This window comes from Hyaena hyaena, unplaced genomic scaffold (assembly GCF_003009895.1).
Source record: "Hyaena hyaena isolate Hyena2069 unplaced genomic scaffold, ASM300989v1 scaffold_55, whole genome shotgun sequence".
NCBI classification, from domain to species: domain Eukaryota; kingdom Metazoa; phylum Chordata; class Mammalia; order Carnivora; family Hyaenidae; genus Hyaena; species Hyaena hyaena.
This window is the reverse complement of record NW_024080687.1, coordinates 315-22,206: the sequence shown is the minus strand read 5'-3', so window position 1 is coordinate 22,206 and position 21,892 is coordinate 315. Positions and strand designations below refer to the sequence as shown.

The 21,892-nt window shown below is 39.3% G+C and overlaps 1 protein-coding gene across 1 annotated transcript in view; it reads right to left on the bottom strand.

Annotated features, from left to right (window-relative positions):
* The window catches only part of PTCHD4 (patched domain containing 4), a 33,267-nt gene extending 11,633 nt beyond the window's left edge, over nt 1–21,634 (bottom strand). The window contains exons 1-2 of the mRNA XM_039231121.1: nt 21,448–21,634; nt 19,806–19,880 (exon numbers count right to left, since the gene is read on the bottom strand). Coding sequence (XP_039087052.1) covers nt 19,806–19,880; nt 21,448–21,634 — 262 coding nt within the window. The remainder of the gene's footprint in view (nt 1–19,805; nt 19,881–21,447) is intronic.
* Nucleotides 21,635–21,892: the final 258 nt, after the last annotated feature.

The window sequence follows — 21,892 nt, the reverse complement described above, 5'->3', positions numbered from 1 at the left end:
TAGCACTCTCTCTCTCTCTGCCTCTCTTTCAAAAATAAATAAACATTAAAAAAGGTATATTTTTAAGTGTTCTTACAGTGATGATTACTAACAGCTCTATATTTAGCATACATGTCTGTGAAATCGAAATTGCCTCATTTTACTGAGAAGGGCACTTGAGTGTTCCCTTGGTGATTCTATGGCAGAGGCAATGATAGATATCAGTGTCATTCAATTGCAAAGTAGCAGGTAAATTCATTAATTTGGCTGGTTCCGCATTACAAATGTCTATGAAAAATGGAATGTCAAATTAAGAAGTTTGCTTTAAGTTATTTGTCAGGGTAGAAATGAATTTGAAGGTACTCCTGCTGCCTAAGAGGTGGATTTCTTTTAGACATTTTCTAATCCCCACAGTGTCTCCCCTGGGGGTGGTGATCAGTATTTGTAGACTGACTACTTTTAATCAACGCTCATCAGAATACATAGGTGATTATCAAGCTCTGTACATAAAAGATGGCCACGGCTCTTGCCTTTTGATACCTACAGATCCTAAAAGACATAGGGTAGGATGTTATTAAACGGGTATTTTTAAAAATTATTTATTTATTTTGAGAGAGAGAGAGAGGAGAGAGAGAGATAGAAAGTGGGCAGGGGAAGGGCAGAGAGAAAGGGAGACAGAGAATCCCAAGCCGGCTCTGCACTGCCAGCGTGGATCCCGATGCGGGGTGAGGGTGGGGGGGCGCTTCAGCGGACAAACCGTGAGATCATGACCTGAGCTGAAATAAAGAGTCAGACGCTTAACAGATTGAGCCACCCAGGCGCCTCTCAACAGGAATTTTATAAGCTGTTGTTGCCACGGGCATATTTGATTGTTTTACCTGAGACTTGTGAGGGTGTCGTGCAGTGGGGGCGGGTCTAGCTTCATATTCCTGTTACCGCAGAAAGTGACTTCTCTTGAAATGTCCCCATCCCAATACAGAATGAAATAGGCTAAAACACATGGTAAAGAGGCAGCATATTGCAATGAAAGGAGGAAATAGAAGGAATCTGAACAGCCACTCATCTCTTAGCACTTAGCAGGAGGTTAGAGGATTTTATTAGGTCCCTAAGAAGAAAAAAAATGGAATTTAGTAACGGATTCTTATTGCACGTTTTTGTCAGAGCCGTTGTGTATTTTATACATATCCTAATGTATTGAAAAGGGTGTGTAGTCTCACTCCAGTGTTGCGTTCCGTCATTTTTGCTAATTTATTTTGTAGTTCTACATAAAGTTAAATGTAAAGAATCTAGTAAGTATGTGTGTGTGTTTCCTCACATATACATGTGTATATATAGATCTCAATATACATATGAGAGAAAGAGAGAAAGAAGGGGAAGGAACCAGCAATAGAAAGATAGGAGATGCAATTGTTTTAAAACCTGGTGACTAATTGGAGTCAAGGTTTTCATACTCCAAGTGGGCAAAACTAGGTAAATAATGTGGTCACCAGCGCATACCACAGCCATATTGATAGAGCTGAAATCTCAGGACCCTTTCTTCCTAGCTCTGTGACTTTGGACAGGTTGTTCTTTTGTTTTGTTTTAAACATCTCTATATTTCAGTTTCCTCATCTATACAATGAGATAACAATGGAGGTGACATCATAGGATTGTTATGAGTTTTAGAGAAGTTAACGTATGCGCCTGGCACACGGTAAGCGCTCTATTGAATGGAAAAGTTCAGTGCTGGCAACTGTGGTATGTTTGCATCGAGAATATTCCAAATCATTTGACTTGGAATGCCACCTTCTGAATGCAGCTTAGTAATTGCTATCTTTACCACCATAGCTGAGTTGGCTTTTGTGGGGGTGATCCCCATTGCTCTCTTTTCAGCTTTTCTTGCTGTGGGGCCTCCAGTGCTGCCAGAAGCTGAAGCAATCCTGCAGAGCCAGAGCGCATATGATGGTTTGCTTTCTTATCCTCTCCCTCTTTCCAGTATTCCCATTCAGGAGAAAAGAGACTACGAGCAAGCTATTAGGTTTTTTTTTCTCAATGCTTTCCACGTCTTTCAAGTTCTATGAAATGAACATACATCATTTTTGAGAAAGAGAAAAGCAGCTGTCAAGTTGGACTTCGGTGTTGCCAGGAGCTAGTCCAGCACCCACACCTGGGCTTAGTGTTGTCCTGTTGACCACAGACAGACTAGCAGAACTGTATCAGATAAGAGCAGTCTGTGACTGGGATGGACGGAGATAAAATGAGACCAGTCCATGATTACGACTGACTGTACCCCAAACATTAAAAAAACATAAAATGGACCAGACATCTTCTAATGTCAAGAATGGTAGGAGTTGTTACTATTTCTTTACCAATCACAGTTTTGTCTTGATCGTCTGGTCTTCTTGCCTTCTAGGAATAAGGATTATTAAGATAACTGATCATAGAATCATCCTTTCTTTTGACAGTAACCAACCGTGCTGCCTTGAACACTCTTCCAAATCACCTTACACTCACAGAAATCATATAAGACCATTCTAATACCTTATTCCAGAATTGCTCCATGGTCCCCAATGGTATGCGTTCTTCCTCAGTGTAATGAGTCAATTAATCCAAATTTGTTCATCTGTAGTAGTATTTCTGGTGGTCTTTGGCCAAACCTAAATTCTGCTTAGTTTTAGTTTCCTAGTAAATACCATTCAAAAGAAGTCTTCAAAGTTGTAGCATGAATACTTGAAAAAAGGGTAATGCTTCAAAGGGCAAGTTGTCTGGGAACATCCTTGGGTATTTTCCAATCTTTCTTACCAATGAAGATGAAATAAAACAGCCCAGGGGTTGGAATTTCTCTCTAAACAGAATGGCCCAAAGCCAGTGGAAATTCAATTAACCAGAAAGCCCAAGAATTGGATCATTTGAATAGTCATTAAATAAATCAACCAGAACTTCCTTTTTGATTCAACTTTTATTGGTTGATTAAGTTTATTGGAGAAGATCTTTCTAAAATGCATTAGACTTGTATTATTCTTCTGTGTCCTGTCCTAAAGGAAGGAAGGAAGGAAGGAAAGAAAGAAAGAAGGAAGGAAAGCAGGAAGAAAGGATTGAAGGAGGGAGGGAGAGAGGGAGGGAGGGAGGGAGGAGGGAAGGAGGGAAAGAAGGAAGGAAAGCAGGAAAGAAAACATGTGTAATGATTAGAAGGATGTACTCTAGATTAACACATTTTTGTTCCAGTTCTGGCTCTATTACTATGTGATGTGTGATGTGGAGAGAATGAATTAGTTTAACTTCTATGTGCCTCGCTTTCCTAGTCTAGAAAATGGGGATAAAAATGGCACCTATTTTAAAGGACAAATATGCAAATTAAATGAAATAGTAGTTATAATGTGCTTACAGCAGTGCCTGGCATATAGGAAGCACTCAGTGAATTAGCTATTATTATTTATTGAGTAATATTCTTCAGGATCATCATTTTACTATGCACAAATAATCAGGAGGCAATATGGCATATTGGTTAAAGCATTACATGCTGTGTGGGTTTAAGCTTCCTTACTACCATTAACTAGATACATGTATGACCTTGAGCAAATTAACTCCATGGAAGGATTTGGCAAATCTCTAAAATCAAAAGAATAACAGTATCTGCTTCAAAGGATTGATATGTTAAAGGAAAAGCAGACCCATGAATCCCTTAGTACAAATGCCTGGCACACAGTTAGTGCTCCCACAAATGTTAGCTATTATTGAATAGTATGATATAATTGTAGAAGTGTGGGAGTTTGGGTGAATGTGTACCAGGCCTAGAGAAGAGTTTAAAAGTTTTCTTCTCTTATTATTATTTTGAAATGTGCCCTTTTTTTTGCCCTTAGATGTTAATTGTGGAAAAACACTGATTCATAAAGGGTTTTAGTTAACTAAATTCAGCTAAATGTGGTGTTCCTTGTGTGAGTGTTCTTATTCGAGGTTGCTAATAGAGTTGCTCTCATTTAGCAGGAGGGAAGCTGCAAGGGAGCTTTCCAGCCACTGTGTATTTCTGTGACTCACAGAGGAACCCCAGTCACTTCCAGAAGAACACAGCAGAGCTGCTGGGCAGATGGAGGTGTTCCATCAGTCCGGAGAGCAGGGAGACCATTTGCAGAAGGTCCTCGAAGTGACAGAGCTTATGTTATTTGAATGTATCCCTGATGAATTCAGCCTTCCTTTCCAGTTGAGAAGGAAGTTTTCTAGAACTTTCTAGTACTTTCTCCACTTTTAGCAGTCCACAGCTTAGCTTGGCTTTATCATAGCATGAATTTATAAACCAAGGTTACATCTTTTCTGATTATTATTGTAACAATTTCTTGTTAGGTGTTAATTCTCAAAGGCAGGGGATAGAGGATTGTGGGTCGTGTGGATGGGAGCCTGGCAGAGGGAGTCTTGAGTACAGGCTTTTGTGTTCATGCCTACGTTCAAACTTCAGCAGCCTTACTCCCTAACTGGAAACCTTCCTGGGTACTCTCCACGTTGGCTTCCTCACATTCAGGGCAGAGAATGGAAACAGCTACCTGACAGTGTTGCTTAGAATAACAAATAAGGTAGCCCACATAAAAGTTGTTGGCACATATCAAACACTCAGTAAACATTAGCCATCACTTCTTATTTATGGATAAAAGTTCATGTGGGGCTTAGGCCTTGTGTTCGTTGTTCACTACAAACACGACTATTTCATTCTTGAAGTTATCAATAGAAATGAGAGTTAATCATGATAACGAGGCAGGCCACTAAACATAACTTCAGTGAATGAAAATCGTAGGAAACTCTTATTGCGCTCTTGTGATAAATCTTACTCCTTTCCATCTTGACAATTGCTATTGACTTTGTTCTCCCCATTTCTATTAGGCAAAGATTCATCAAGAAAAAATCATAAGAAACAAATAAAAACTCTTCCAGATTGCTATGACTATACAACAGCTAACTGGGCTCTAGGGTTACGATGATTTTTGGCCATTTGACCATTAGAAAGTTTAGGGAGATAATCTGAAGGTTTCTAGCCCTTGGAGGTATAGGAAAACTCTAGGGCTATTTTAGCATTTATAAAAAATAAGAAAAAACAGGCCCACATTATTTTTTCAGACCATTTTCACTTATAATTAACTGACAACAATTCAGGGCCCAGAAATATTAAATAAAGAGCTGATAAAAGAATATTAGCAGCTTGCAAAGTGTACTATCTCTGTGACACCTTCTTAGATTTCTCAAGGGGTAGACTCTATTAACACTGGTAGGGAATCTTCAGTAAAATAGCACAGCTCTCAAAGAAATTGATCAACTAATCAGCAGATATTAATGAAGAACCTACCATATTCAAGTCACACTTAGCTTTACCTTGATAAACGTACTCTTTCTACAAGCCCAAGAAGTGAACATCCTGTCCAGATACTTTTTGAAATTTGGAAAGTTCTTCCATATTTAGAGTCAATATTAGTCATCCCCAAATTTCCAAAATCTGCTAATTACATACTTTGGAATATATGCCAGTTATTCTGCCACATACCCAATAATTCAAATATTGGAGATGATAACATGGCACCTTCCATCTTCTCCGGGCCAATCATCCCATTACTTTAACTGTTCCTCTGATGATGTCTGCAGAGGATTCAATCTGAAGAACTATATAGCAGTAAAAGTGCTTTGAAATCAAGGACCACATCTTCAGTTTTGTTTGTAACTTGGTACCTAGCAGTGTCATGAATGCAGCAAATACTAAAAGAATATTTTTTGAGTCTTGTGTTGTTAAAGTTTTTGTAGCTAAACATGCTAAGTTCAAAGGCAGGTTGAGGCATTACAGGAAGTGATGGATGATAAGTCCTGTGACCATCTCTTAGTTACAGTTAGGGAACACAGCAGAGGGATGGGTATTTACATGTTATCAATTGCTACATGCATTCCATCTTCTGTACTGTAGTGGGTGATGACATTCTAGTAAGTTGATGGCAAGGGTAATTTTTTGTAACAGATGTGGTCAAGGCATCATTGTACAAAGCCTATTTTCACCAACTATGGAAGTGCTCAAAGGCAAGATCTATTTCTGTCTCATGAGACAGAGTATCCTAGGAATACTTTTTGGATAGGTTTACAAGATCAGTAAATAAACTAATACATGTGAAAACAAAACAAAACCAAAAAGACATAGATTTTCCATACTAGCTCACCATGCGGCATGGCTGGCCTGATTTGTCAGTGGAGTTGCCCGACACTTTAGATTTATACTAGGAAAAGAAGTTAAACTACGTGAAAATCTACAAGTAGAAATTATTTCTGTATTCAACTTAAGGAGTTAGTCTTCCCTGAAAATAGAAATACTTCTGGGAAGATTTACCTTGTAAACATAGTGGTTCATCATTCTTTTGGCTGAATGAGTTTGTCATATCCTTTCTGAAAACAGATGTGTGTTGACAGAATAGGCTGGGTACAAAGGAAGGAGTCATTGATGAGCAGATGTGCACAGAGGGGAATCTGAGGAATATCACTGTATATGAATCTTATTATTTTCTCACTTAATAATGAGGAAATAGAGTTTCAGGAGAATCCATGATATACAGCATTTACAAAGTTATTTGGGTAGTCAGGACCAGAATCTAAATCTTTAGCCTCTCACCCCAGTGTGAGCAAACCATGTATTGAGAATAGTGACTGTGTCCTGCTTTGATTCTTATATAGCCATTTCGCAAGGCACCACTTGGCACTTCGTAAATATTTATTATGAAACTGGGGACTGAATGGGTACCTCTGATCTTCCAAAATTTCTGGCGTTCTAGTGTGTTGGGGGAGGGGATACTTATTCCTCATGCTTCCATGAAGAGGTGGCTCCCATCCATGCTAACTGGACAGTCCTGGAGAGTCTACTTGTATTAATGAGTGAAGAAGGGAGGTCAGGACTTGCCCTCAACTTTCTCATTCCCTGCTTTTCATGTTCCCATGAGTAGGTGGCTTCTATCCAATATCACTGGGATAGTGCTGACTAGTATATTCCAGTTCTTCCTTTTACTCTTTAATCATTCTTTCAAGTACTGGGAATAGCTGATCTGATGGCTGGAGCCTGATAACACTGTATCAATAGGTTGGCTGCGGTTCCTCTAAAACAAGAAATAAGCTGAACCCAATTTCTCTACCCTGCACTACTTATATTAATGAATCAATAAGGGGGGGTGGGGGTGTGCCTTCAGTTTCTCTTTCCATGTGGAAGCACTCCTGGCCCTGTTGTTCTAATAGAAGGCCATCTCTTAACGTTGGTCTTCAGCACACTCTTCTGACAGCAACTGGATTTGTGAGGAAAACCATAGTCTTCCATGTAACTGGTAGCTAAGGAAATCTTAATGGGGAATGCCTTAAAGACCCAATTCTCCTTATAGGAAGGAGCAGGAAATCTAGGTTTAGGATTTGTTAGGTAGAGATCCCCAAATTAGCCTCTGGTATCATATAAAGTCTCCATTCCAGCTCTACAGGGAACTTTGGAAAATACCATCCCTCTATTTATAAGGATAAAAATTTGACTCTTCTTTCATTCCTAGGGTATATATTCTCCACTGCATGGAACCCAACAGTGGGCAAGGTTGATTGAAATGACTGATTTCCACACATTATCCATGACATGATCAGTAACAGAATATATCTTTCTTTTACTAGTCTGGTCTTAGTTATATAGTAGGCATATCATAAACACTCATATCAAGACTGCAGTTTTCTTTTTTATTTGTTATTTCATCCCTCCAAAATGGCATTTTATATTTTAAATTGCATTTTTATTTAAAAATTTTTTTTTCTTTTCAGAATCATGGACTGGGTGCCTGGGTGGTTCAGTTGGTTAAGCGGCTGACTTCAGCTCAGGTCATGATCTCATGGTTAGTGAGTTCGAGCCCCGTGTTGGGCTCTGTGCTGACAGCTCAGAGCCTGGAGCCTGCTTCAGATTCTGTGTCTCTTTCTCTCTCTGCCCTTCCCCTGCTCACTCTCTGTCTCTCAAAAATAAATAAATGTTAAAAAAAAAAAAAGAATCATGGACTAAATGCAGGACAATTGTGAATTAAGTATAGGTTCCTTTTTTAATGGCTATTTATTTATTTTGACAGAAAGTCAGGAAACTCAATGAGTGGGGGAGGGTCAGAGAGAGAGATCGAGACAGAGAGAATCTCAAGCAGGCTCTGTGCTGTCAGTGCAGAGACTGATGTGAGGCTTGATCCCACAAACCATGAGATAATGACCTGAGCTGAAATCAAAAGTCAGATTCTTAACCAACAGAGTCACCCAGTCACCCCTACATTGCATTTTAAACCATCATTTCCCTGTAGCTAAAATTTTCAGTAAGTTACAGAATCTCTTTGGCTAATATTAATTTTTAAATATCTGTGTAAATAATACTATTCCCATTATTTGACCTGACCCTGTGTTATTCAATTATTTCCTCTATTCAGTAATTAGGCAAAACTGTAAAACATATGTCTAAGGAATTCAATTTTCCTCATTGAATAAGAATGAAAGCATGGGGAAGCATGGGGTTAACTCTACATTTAGCAGAACATGTCAACAGTAGTGCTCGAGATTCAGGGTCAGTTTAATGTGCACTTGCTACCACTCACATTTCTTTTCAACGGCTGTTTAAAACAGAGTAAACAACAAAGACCAGCACAAAACAGCAATGAATTCATCAGCTTGCTTATGTAAAGCTAAATGGGGAGGATACCAGAGGCTTCTACCTTTCAAGCCGATGGATACATCCTTCCAGTTACAAGCAAAGTCACTTAAGGAAAACATGCATCCCTTGCAAGAGGAAGGAGGGCATGCCACTGAGGGGGAAAATAAAGAGGAATGGGAACAAGGAAAGGATGAAAGGAAAGAAGAGAAGAAAGAAGGGGAACAGAAACAAGTTTCCTTTTTAGGTCCCTACTGGTATTGGGGCCATTGGACATCAGATTCTCCCTATTTCTTCAATCAGAGAGGTAACTCTTTTTCTTGGAGGAAAATCCAGTGAAGGGTTTGAATAAGTAAATGGAAAGATTTCCTCTTAGATTTATTTTTCTTCAGGAGAAGACAGAAGTATCCATAAGTGGAAGAATTTTTGCTCCTACAAGAGCCAAGAGATTAAATTCTAAGGCAAAACATCGTGGTAGACACAGGTCTAGAAGAGCCTTTCCTCTTTATAGCAGGGCTATATAATACAATATATGACACAAATCCTGGGATTATCACAGAGTTTCTCCCGTGTAATACAGAGTTAAATACTTTTTATTGCTCCTCTATTGTTCTCATCAGCTTACACATTTTACCAACTTCCTGAAGCAATAGCTGACGTCTCTTTGCTCCTAAGCACCAAGCTTTCACTGTACTATGATCATTACAGGTACTTAGGAAATATTTTTGACAAATTTGATGAATTACTTTGCCTGGCTGCCACCAAATGGGATGGTATTTGTGAAATGGCTGTGGAAACCACTGTAATCTATTGAGCTCCGTAAATGTAGGCATGGGGATGTACAGCTACTAAAGATTTCTGAATTCAAATCCATCCCAACGGGTACAGAAAATTAGTCTGGGATCAAACATTTGCTGAAATTACTTTGCACGTTCTAAAGGGTGTTCCAAATTAAATGGGGAAAAAAAAAGAAATGAAGGTGAACACTTCCTTTTGTTTTTAACAACCTTATTGAGATACATGATGTACAAGTCACCTATTTAAAATCTATAATTTAATGATGTTTAGTATATCAAAGAGTTGAGCAACCATCACCACAATGAATTTGAAAATGTTTCATCACTCTAGAAGAAACCCCATACCCATTAGTGCTCACTCTTCATTCCCCGTCTCCTCCCTCTGAACTCCCAGTCCCGGCAACTGCTCATCCACTTTCTGTCTCTATAAATTTGTCTATTTCATGTAAATGAAATAATACAATAATTTAGTCTTTTGCAATTGGGTTCTGTTACTTAGCATAATGTTTTCAAGGTTCATTCATATTGTAGCATGTATCAGTACTTCATTCCCTCTCATGGACAAATTTTTTCCCACTATATGGCTAAACAACATTTTATTTATCTGTTCATCAGTTGATGACCATCTGTTAATATGAGTAATGGTGCTATGAACATTTGTGTACAAGTTTTAGTGTGGATACATGTTTTCATTTCTCTTGGATGTATACCTACGAGTAGCATTGCTGAATCATATGATAATTCTACATTTAGCCTGTCAGGAATTATCAGATTGTTTTCCAAAGCAGAGGCACCACTTTACATCTTCACCAGCAATGTATGAATGGTTCCAATCCCTTACAACCTCATTAACGTTTGTTAATGTGTTGTTACTGTCTGACTGATTTATTTGGCCATCCTAATACACATGATGTGCTCTTTGTGGTTTTGCCTCGCCTTTCTCTAATGACTAACGATGTCAAGCATATTTCATGCTTCTTGGCTATTTGTTTATCTTCTTAGGATAAATATCTATTCAAATTCTTTGCTTACATTTTAGTGGGTTGTTTGTCTTTTTATTATTAAGTTATAATAGTTCTTTGCACATTCTGAATATAAGTCAGATCAGATATGAGATTCGGGAATATTTTCTTCCATCCTGTCCGATGTCTTTTTACTTTCTTCATGATGTCTTTTGAAGCACAACAGTTTTTAATTTTGAGAAAGCCCAATTTATCTTCTTTCTGTTGCTTTTGAGATCATTTAAGAAGACTGCTTAATCAAGGGCATCAGAAGTTACTCCTATGTTTTCTTCTAAGAGATTTATAGCTTTAGCTCTTTCATTTATGTCTGATCCATTTGAGTTAAATTTTACTGATAGTGTAAGGAAGAAGTCCAACTTCACTATTTTTCATGTGGATATCCAGTTGTTCTGGTACCATTGGTTGGAAAGACCGTTCTTGCCCCACTGGATTATCTGGGCACCTGCCAAAAGTCAAACCACCATAAACATAAGAATTATCTCTTGAGTCTCAATTCTATTCCACTGATTGGTTTGTCTATCCTTATGCCAGTACTCTGTGTCTTCATTACTGCTGTGTTATAGTCATTTTCCTGATTTATGAACATAGGATGTCTTTCTATTTATTTAGGTCTCTTGAAGTTTGTTTTCAACAGTGTTGTATAGTTTTCAGAGTACAATTTTGCACTTCAATTCCTAATTATTTTATTCTTTTTAATGTTATTGTAAATGGCACTGTTTTCTTGATTTACTTTTTGGATCGTTTACTGGTAGTATATGGAAATAGAAGTGATTTTTATATATTGATCTTGTATCCTGCAATTTTGCTGAACTCAATTATTAGTCCCAGCCATTTTTTGGTGGATTCTTTAGAATTTTCTATGATAACATCATGTTATCTCCAAATAGAGATAGTTTTGCTTCATCCTTTCAATATGAATGACCGTTATTTCCTTTTCTTGCCTAATTATTCTAGCTGTAACTTCCAGCACAAAGTTGAATAGAATTGGTGAGAGCAAACTTTCTTGTCTTGTTCCTGATCTTAGGCGAAAAGCAGTCACCATTAAGTATGCTGTTAGTTTTGGATTTTTCATAAATGCTTTTCATCATGTTAGGGAAAGTTTCTTTCTATTCTTAGTTTGTTGAGTGTTTTCATGATAAATGGGTATCAGAGTTTGTCAAATGCCTTTTCTGTGTGTATTGAGATGATCATGTAGTTTTTGACTTCTATTCTATTGATACGGTATTTTACATTAATTGGTTTTTAGATGTTAAACCACCCTTGCATTTATGGGATAAGTTCCATTTAGTCATGGTGTACAATCCTTTCTATATGTTGTTGGGTCTTATTTGCTAATATTTTGTTGAGAATTTTTGCATTTATGATCACAAGAGACACTGGTCTGTTAGTGTTCTTTCCTTGTGATATCTGGCATTAGAATCAGGGTAATACTGGCCTCAGGGGAATGATTTGGGAAATGTACCCTTTTCTCTTCCCTTTCAATTTCTTAAATGGAAAAATTGCTCCTACCTCTCAAATCTTGCCAGGGTAACCACCTTCATTTTGTTGATAAATTAAAGCATATCGAAACTTCCTCATCAGTCAGTGTGTACGAAAGTACCTATGTGATTTGAACCAATTTATTCTAATCACCAAACAGTATTTATAAGGCTCCCACATAATTTAAACCAATTTAGTTTTCCCACGAGAGGAGTCAGGTGGGAGATAGAGATGGAAATGGTGTGTATTACAGATGTGTTAGCATTAAGCACCCAGAAGAAAGAAATGTCTGGATCAGACTTACCCTCTGAGAAGCAGAGAGCTAGGTTCTTAGATGAGAATAAAATCTCAGTATTTCACAGATCACTCTGCATATTTATTAACATTATATTGTTTCCTACCTTTTAGACTCTCTGAAAGGAATCTTCGTGTTAAGATTTGAAATTGTGCTTTTATTTTCCTCCTTCCTAGCAGAGGATCCCCCCACCTCCTTCCTTCCCTCGACACTTTCCTTCCTTTGTTTCTTCCTTCCTGTCTTTTCTTACAACTACATTTCTGAACTCATGTAAACTCAGTGGTGATAACTCACTGATGCCTTAAAAATAATACGAGGGGTGCCTAGGTGGCTCAGTTAAGCATTTCTTGGTTTTGGCTCGTGTCACAATCTCACGGTTTGTGAGTTCGAGCCCCGTGTTGGGCTCTGTGCTGAAGGCGTGGAGCCTGTTTGGGATTCTTTCTCTTCCCCTCTCTGCCCCTCCCCTGCTCTCTCTTTCTCTCAAAATAAATAAACTTTAAAAAGTAATAATAATAATAATAATAATAATATGAGCAGGTCAGGAACTACAGTTAGATTAAGTGTCATTTCCTTAGCTTCGCTCATATTTCTGACTTGACTACTGTGAAGACACTGGGCAATTAAAGATTTTAAAAACAATGACAACAAAATCAGTAACACAACAATCAGTCTGATTATTGATGAATTAACATCTTCTGGCTCTCCTTGTGACAGTACGTTTTTACTGAAATGCTTAATGTTAAATGCTGTAAAATTATTATCCTTTAATCCCTAAATATCTGCTGCACCTCAATGTTTCTTTTTAATAAATCAAGTTTAACAAGTATTTAGTGATGATAAATGATGGGGTTCGGGAGCTAACAGCCAAGAAAGAATTCTTGTGACATATTCAATGGTTTTATTAAAGCATGAGGACAGAACCCATGGGCAGTAAGAATGGAACTCAAGTTGGGATGGCGTTAGGGATAGCGTAAGTCTCTAAGGAATTTGAAAACAAGATTTCCAGGACCTTGAGGGGCTAGCTGTTGTTAGGAAAAGGTCATTTAATACTGTCTGGTAAAACCTTCGTCTTGAGACCCTTCAGACGTGTATCAGTGGGTCATATGTTTGGAGGATGGTTGCTAACATATGTCTTGGGGGTAGAGATAAGGGAGGAGTTTTTACAGATATTCAGGATCCTGGAGACTGGGCTAAGTCAAGCTGAGGTTGCCTTTTGCCTCCAGCAGAGCATTAACATGGAGGCAGCTACACTCCTTGAGGAAGTGAATCTGCCTGTTTCAGGTACTTGTCACTGGGCTGTAAGTTTTTACGAAGTTTAATTTTTCTTCTATATTTCTTTTGCTTTTGTTCTTTACATCACTTAGTAGCTTGTATGTTCTGGGTAGTGAGTGATTAGAGAGGAAAGTAGGTTCAGATACTTTTTTATTTTGAGGGGTTTAAAGTCTCATTGAGAGAAGGCATATATTTAAGAAATACTTAAATCAGAATTCAAGATGCTTTAATCCAGGCAAACAGGCATTTACTTTTTACCTATTGTGTTCAAGGCACTGTATATTATTTAGAGGTGAAACTATTGGAGCTCAGGGAAACACATACATGGGAAAATTGAAATGAAGGAAATGATTTTAGAACTCAGAAAATGATGAGAATATGGGCTGACAAAGAAATGGGAGACATTCATGATTTCAGCCTGAATATTAATTAGCAATCATTTTCCCTTCCATTTTAAACAAGGCAGCCAATTTTAAAAAATGTCAACTGCTTTGATTTCCTTTTAATCACATATAAATAAATCCGAATTCTGGGGCACCTGGGTGGCTTAGTCGGTTAAGCGTCCGACTTTCGCTTGGGTCATGATCTTGCGGTTCCTGGGTTCGAGCCCCGCGTCGGGCTCTGTGCTGACAGCTCAGAGCCTGGAGCCTGTTTCAGTCTGTGACTCCCTCTCTCTCTGACCCTCCCCTGCTCGCGCTGTCTCTCTCTCTCTCTCTCCTAGAAATAAATAAAACATTTAAAAAAAATCCAAATTCTAATCTTTGTGCCTTTTGATGGGGTAATTGTCAAATATGTCTTAACTTGAGCCAATTTCATATGCTCATAAGTAACCCACAAACACTTTCGAAACTTAAAAAAACTCAGTGTTTTCCTTTGTTCCAAAGTACAAAGGAAACATATATTCACATAGTGTTTTCTGTTTAAAATTACAGAAATGGATTGTTTTCTTGGAGCTCTAAGAAGCGTTTATCTGACAGTTTTATGATCCACGGGAGAAGGGGCTGGTCAGCGCATTCACAAATACCCACAGAATTGAAGCAACACATCCATAGCCAATTTCTGTGCACGCATTTAATTGAAAAAAAAAATCACATACATCTGCTTTTTGAGTTTTGCAACCTAATTTCCCTTCCTCTAGTCCCATCCAGCCAGTAGAGAGAGACAGTTCAGAGGAAGGGGCTGAAATGAGCTATGAAGCATTCTTAATTTGAGTGCAGATGAACACAATATATGCAAACTTTTTCAGCTAGAAAGTTGACAAGTTTTCTTCAACACATTCAAAAGGAAAAGAGAAAATTACTTGTGATGGTGTTTTGGTTCGGCGCAGAGGTACCTATCAGGAAAGAGGGCTTGCTTATTCATTCATTGTTTCATTCAGTACATATTCATTGAGGGTATACTATGTATTAAGCACTATTGCAGGCGTTAAGGATATAAGAGTGATCAAGGCAGAGGAAGTCCCTGTTCTCATGGGGTTTATATTCTAGTGAAGAAGACAAGTAGTAAATAAAACAAATAAGCACTATACATAACATGCTATATATTGGTGAATCAGGAAAAACTTAAGCAGGAAAGAGGAGTTGGTCATAGGTGTGGTGGGTGGGAGATTTTAGATAGGGTGGCTAAGAAAAACCTTACCATAAACATGACTTTTGAAAGATGTCCAGAGAGAAGTGAAGATGGCTGGCTGTATTACCTTCAGGAGAAGACTATTTGAAGCAGAGGAAACCTTGCGTACAAAGGTACTGAGGCAGGAAACTGCCTGATTTGTTCAAAGATAACAGCTTAAGGCCATTGTGGCCGGAGTGGACTGAAAGAAGGGAGGATTGATTATTGATAAACTCAGAGGGATCATGGTGAGGGACACACAGAGCCTTGTAGATCACAGCGCAAACACTGGCTTTTATGTGGAGCAAGATGGGGGACCATTGAGAAGATCACCTAGGTTTCTGGGATAAGAACAGAAGGAAGGGGTGCAAGTGAAAAAAGTTAAGTGCCAGTTAGGAGGCTTTTGAATAACCCAGGCAATAGAGAGGTGTTATCTAAAGCAGTGACTCTGATCACTTAGCACAGGGGTTGGCAAGCTACAGCTTGCGGGCCCAAATCAGTTTGCCTCCTGTTTTGGAAATAAAGGTTATTGGAACACAGTTACGCTCATTTATTAACATATTGTCTATGGCTCATCTCCCCCTGCAACAGCAGAGTTGAGTGGCTGCAACAGAGACCAAATGGCTAGCAAAGTCAAAAATAGCATTTGGCCTTTTATAGAATGTTTGCCCACCTCTGACTTAGAATCTCCTGGGAGGAGGATTATGGCAGTGATATGCAGAACAGCAGCGGCAAGAAGCATTGTTGCTCTTCATTACAATTCTGTATAGTGCATGCACTTTGCAAAAGGTGGAGAGAAGTGTATCTGGGTTTTAGTAATGAGGCAGTGTGGAAATAAGATTAGTCTTTCAATAACAGATAATGAAGAATATCATTCATTCATTCAGTCAAGATATAGTCTTTGAAAATGACATGTATCAATTACAAATCTTGATGAGCTGGAGAGACATCAAATAAAAGGACACACAGAGGTAAATCTCTAATTACGAAAGCACCAAGTGCCATGAACAAAAGGACTGGGTTCAATGGAGAGAACAAGGGACATAATTTATATTAGGAGAGGTCAATGGAAAGGCCATTTGAGATGAGACCAGAAGGAAGAGTGGAAGGGGAAAATAGAAAAAGCATTTCATACAAGAAACAGGGTGTATGAAGGTGGCAAGTGGGTGGACAATTGAAGGAACTAGGAAGAAATCACAGGCACAGGCACACAAACATGTACACCCCAGGCATATACATACATGAATGGCTGCACCTTTGACAGCAATGGGGACAGAGTCATGGAGTGTGGTTGGAGATAAAGAAAGAATTGGAAAATACAAGGCTTCATAGATCATGTGAAAGAGTTTTGATTTTATTGTAAGTCCACTGAAGGATGTAAGGCAAAAATAGCCATGATAGTTTTTTGCCTTTTATGCAGAACTCTGGCCCCATGAAGGGTGTGAATTGAATGGGCCAAGAATTCAAGTCCAGCAACCAGTTAGGAGCTGGTTTGCAAGTGACTCAGAAGAGAGATGATGATCACACCACGTTGGTGTCTACAGTTTAATTCAACAAGTACTTACTTTATTTTCACTGTGAACAAAATATTATTTTTGGTGCCTTGTTGGTGGAACAAAGATAAATGGTAGACCATCCCTGCCTTCAATAAACCTATAGCTCTGAAGAGCAGCAAAAGGACACAAATACTTGCTCTATGTAGTTGACCATGATAAATTCTAAATTCTCTATGACGACTTCTTAGGGTACTACCAGAGACTGAGGGAAGGAAAGTTTCTACTGGCTTGATTGGTGAAAGAGTCTTCGTCATCACCATATCCCCAGTGCTAAGCACAGTATTTCGGTACCTCACACACGACAGACGCTTGGGTCTTGAGGCTTGAGAGAATGACCCAAGTCATGTCTCTGGACTCTGGTCTTGCTTGTTGTATCCAAACACACTGATTTCAGTGACTGGATGTGCCAATCTCAGCTCCTTCTATATTGCTCTGTTGCTACCAGGCAGCCTACTCCTTGCCACAGACTTTCCTTATGCCATGAGCAGACAGCCTGCCAAAGCACGGTGTTTCTCCCTGTGCTAACAGCTTGCCTGCCTTTATTCAGATTATAGCCAGTTGTTGTGTTTTGCCTCACCGTGTGAAAGGGAGCCAGGATAAGAGGCAACTATGCCAAATTAAGTTAAAAACATTTTATTGAATTCCAGGACCTAACAACATTATCCTACCTTATGACCAAGAGTTGTTTGATTCCATTGAGATCTATAAGAGGGTTGTGGGGCCCTACCTCTCTGAGAATGCCTCACACATACTTTAATAAACATTAGTTTGTTCAAAAAAAAATTAAGCCGTGATGAATTTCAGGTAAGCTAGTTCATGGCAGTCATTACACACAACGAAGAATATTCCAGGGTCTTTTTCTGCTGCTGAGTCTGCCAAGCCCCATTCTCTCCCTTATCCTCCAAGCTGGAATCACTTCCACTCATGGGATCAGACTCATCCGGGATGAGCCAACTCAGAGACTATATTACAAACTAATCTCACCAGGACATGCAGCCGGAATTAGGCCTCAGACTACGGTTCCTGAGGGAAAGGTAGAATACTGACAAAAGGCAAGTATTTGGAAACCAGTTTCTCTCCTTCCCTTTCCTTACATTGCCATATTGAGTCTTTTGATGTTGGGAAAATTTCTTAACTCCCTTGGATCCTAATTTCTTCATTTACAGAAGGAAAATAATGAAATCTTCCATTGAGGGTAAAGCCCATTGTGTAAATCTTGACATGAGATCAGCGTTAGATTAAGTGGTAGCTGTGGTGAAATCCCTGCAGTGGGTGATGAGGCTCATTTTGCAAATTTTGAATACAAGATTGGCAGTTTCTCAGAGTAGGCACACCCTTGTCATTTCATTCATGGTACTACAGTGTGACCTTGACTTTTGTGGGCCTCACTTAGAGAATTATGGTGGGTTTTACTGTGTTATTATCTATTAAGCTGTACTACCATTATTCACGCAGAAACCTGATATTAATCATAATCAGTCTCAGAAAGAGACAGAGATGTTCAATTCTGATGTGTTTCTTCCCATCTTTGTTTTCCAAAGCAGGACTACTTTGAACAGCACACGTTATTACAATGCCTGTATTTTGTTCTTTCCATGAAAAACACCCTTTGAAACAGACATGCTCCCAAATTTTGGATGCTGTTGCAGGTCCCTTGTGGCCAAGTGGAATAGTGGGAAGGAATTTTGGAGATGACTGTCTTTGGAATTGAGAAAACTTTTAGCCATCAAAGACAGTATGCTTCCCCCATGGAGTCAGTAACATTCCTAAGATTCTGCCAGCCAAATGGTCTTGGTCTGAACTTACATTAGTTCAGGTTCCCAGGAGTACAGCCACAGGCAAGAATCAGTTTTGCTAATGATTATAACAAATAATGTTATTGAACTGAGACAGCTGGTCTTGGATAAGACAGAGAAGACTCATTTCTTGCTCTATCTCTGGTTAAGTATAATTATAACATCCTTGGACATAATACAACAGACAAGCCTAAGAAGACTCTGAAAGGGGGAATGAAGAGGGCCTACTAACTAGGACCTTGGGACTTTAACAATGTGGGATGAGTTCCCCACACTTTTTTTTTTTTCTCCCATACATCCCAGGCCAGGTGCTGGAGAAGGCCCGGATTTGGAAGTCCCAAAAGACACAAGCCAAAAAAATCTCCCAAAAGGCTGCTCTCTCTAGCTACAGAACCAGAAAATGGGTGGTCCAGCAGGGTGGCGATGTTTTTGACAAAGCCCACCTTACTACCGTCAAACATGATGGAAGGGAACATATCCCCTGCGGTGCTGGAAGAGACTGACTGGAAAGCCTGGATTTCCAATTTCCCCTGGGAATAGCACTTGACAGCCAGGGTGGTCTCAGCAGAGACTGGGGGTGGGGGGAAACCTGACCTCCTAGATTCTTACCCCAAGCTGCTTTCCTCCCCTACCAATTTACAGAGAGAAGGGTGGATTTCAGAGAGGAGGGAACTGGAGAAAGAAATTCCTTGCCTTTTTATGGGCACAAAACTGATGAGAATTAGCAGTGCTGGGGCGCCGGGGTGGCTCAGTCGGTTAAGCGTCTGACTTCGGCTCAAGGCATGGTCTAACTATTTGTGAGTTCAAGCCCTGCGTCGGGCTCTGTGCTGACAGTGCAGAGCCTGGAGCCTGCTTTGAATTCTGTGTCTCCCTCTCTCTGTGTCCTTCCCCCACTCATACTGTCCCTCTCTGTCTCTCAATAAAATGAATAAATGTTAAAAAATTTTTTTAAATTCTCAGAATTAGTACAAAAAGTTTGAGATAGAAATACAGTATAGAATACTGCCCAAGTTTTCATATGGGCCTCTGAGCAGTCCACAAACAAAGCAGACTAGAATAGGAATGCATAGGCTGTAATAAATAAGTTGTCATTGGTACTACATCCCGCAAAAGTAGGCCAGGAACTGCATGATGAGCCTAAAGAGGAACTCTGCTAAAAAAATAATTAGGATCTGGAATCTTATCACATGATGCCTCAAAAACCCACTTACTGTTATTAGGGTAAGCTCTGGACACTCTGATGGCCATCAGCCAATGCTCACCATTGCCCCTACTCTTCAGCTCTTGCTCATTTGATATGATCCATGAGCGGCGATTTTGTCTTCCTTTTCCTGCCTAGGGCTCAGAGCCTGATTCCAGCCCTCACCTCTGGGACTATGAGTGACATTTCCAGGAGAGGTAGCTGATTCTGTTCCACATGCTCCCAGCGATAAATAGACTCCTGTGAATGGATCAATTGAATAGAAGTATAATGCTGCCCTGTTTTTTTGTGTGTGTGTGGGTGGGGGGGGGGAGTGGCTTTTGGACACAATGCCCCAAATTGTCCTTGAGCTGGGTCAGTTTCCCTCATGCCACTCTTTGACATGGTTTTGGCCAATATTTTCTTAAAGCAGTATCATGGTTTCTGTCAGAAATCAAAATGTAACCCACCAAATCTTTTATTCATATCTAATTATGCCAGGATTCTATAAGTTCAACCACTTAGGACCTACAACTTTCCTACTAACTTCAATTTATAAAATATCCATTTTAATAAAATTTTTCCCCGAGAGCAAATGTAAAACTGTAGGTGGCTAATGATCCATTCGAGGAGATTACAATATGTGAATAATCGAATAATAATAGTGGTGTAAATAGAAAAGACATTATGGTTCCCTTATTTTAAAAACCTCTCTCATTTAGGGATGTCTCATGAATTGAAAGTCAATCTACCTAACAGGATGCCTGGTATACAGTGGGTGCTAACATATATTTACCGAAATTAAAACCATAAGTTATGTTTTGAAGAATTTGTTCATACTAATGGACCATTCAAATGCTACTTTAGCATTTGGTAGAGTCATAGGAAATCTACAAGTGAACTATAACCCTGAGATCGAGACTATCACTGTAGCTTGAGGCAGTGACCTTGTGAGGAAGTAATGTAAATATCAGAGAGAATACATATCAGACACCTTCAGACCACAGAGTTTGCAAAGCTATCCCAGGTCTGTAATTTTGGGGAGACATTTACTGAAATATCTTGTTCATATCATCTGAAGGGGATTTACTTAATGGGGAGGTTGAGAGGGTCTCCTCGCATGGTGTTACTGTAAGCCACTAGGAATTCAATAGGCATTTCCTTAGTATATGTGCGTTAAAGATAAGAAGTATGTGCTCAAAATATTATTAATAAGAAACAAAACAAAAAATTTAATATTTTCTAGTGTTAAAATGCAATATTGTTTGGTTTGAAGGTCAGGGTTTTAAAGCTAAGAACAGAGTTATTATAAGCCAAATGGCACATATTTTTGTTATCCCCAATTGTCAAATAATGATTTATTCGCTTATAGTTCAATTACTACGCCATTCTCACTCTTCATTATTCCATCTCTAGACTCTTTGAAGCGAGTCGGTGATATTATTCCCTCTTTTTACAGATGAATAAACAAGTAGCAACAATTAACTGATTGGGCCAGGAGGTTAACAGTGGAGATGTAGATGAGTAATTAGACTCTGTAACACGTGCCCCTGCTGGGCTTTCACGTCTGCTGCCTTGTCACACTGTGGGCCTAGCACATGTGTCACACCAGGACATAAAATAGAATCTGATTCTTGGAATATTAGGGGTGCACCATCTCTCCGCATGGGCCACATGGCTAGGAGGATCTGGTTCAGCATCCTCCTTGACTTAGGAAAGATTGCCCTACCTCTTTCTGGCCACGTGGGATGGAAGTAGGCACTTCACGTTTTTGACTTTCGATTTTCACATCTAGAATTTTGCACTACGTAGGTTTGTAAGATCTCACCTGGTATTAAATCCTTGGAAGCGGCACCAGAAGACAATGTCTTCCTTGGTTTTGAGGGGTTCTTCCTTTGAATGGAGGGAACTATTGAGAGCCTGACAGCGTGGTTGGAAGAGGAACTGTCAGGGTGAGTTCTAGTGCACTGTACAGGCAAGCGTGTATACACAGGCATGCATGCGTGCACTCGCATGCGCGTGCGTGCACACACACCCCACCACACTGATTCCAAATTTTGGCCAGGTACTTGGAATTTGGTTGGGAGACCGAGATATATGTTGTGTTTATTTAAAGAAGGTGGTTCGCCTTTTATGTTCATCAGGTTTTTATTTATTTGTCAACTACCTCTTTATCTTTCTATCAAAGCATGTCTTCGGTTTCAGACGAGGTCCTGCCTGGAAACTGAATAACACCTGGTTTTCTGGTCTCAAACATTTACTACAGCTTTTTG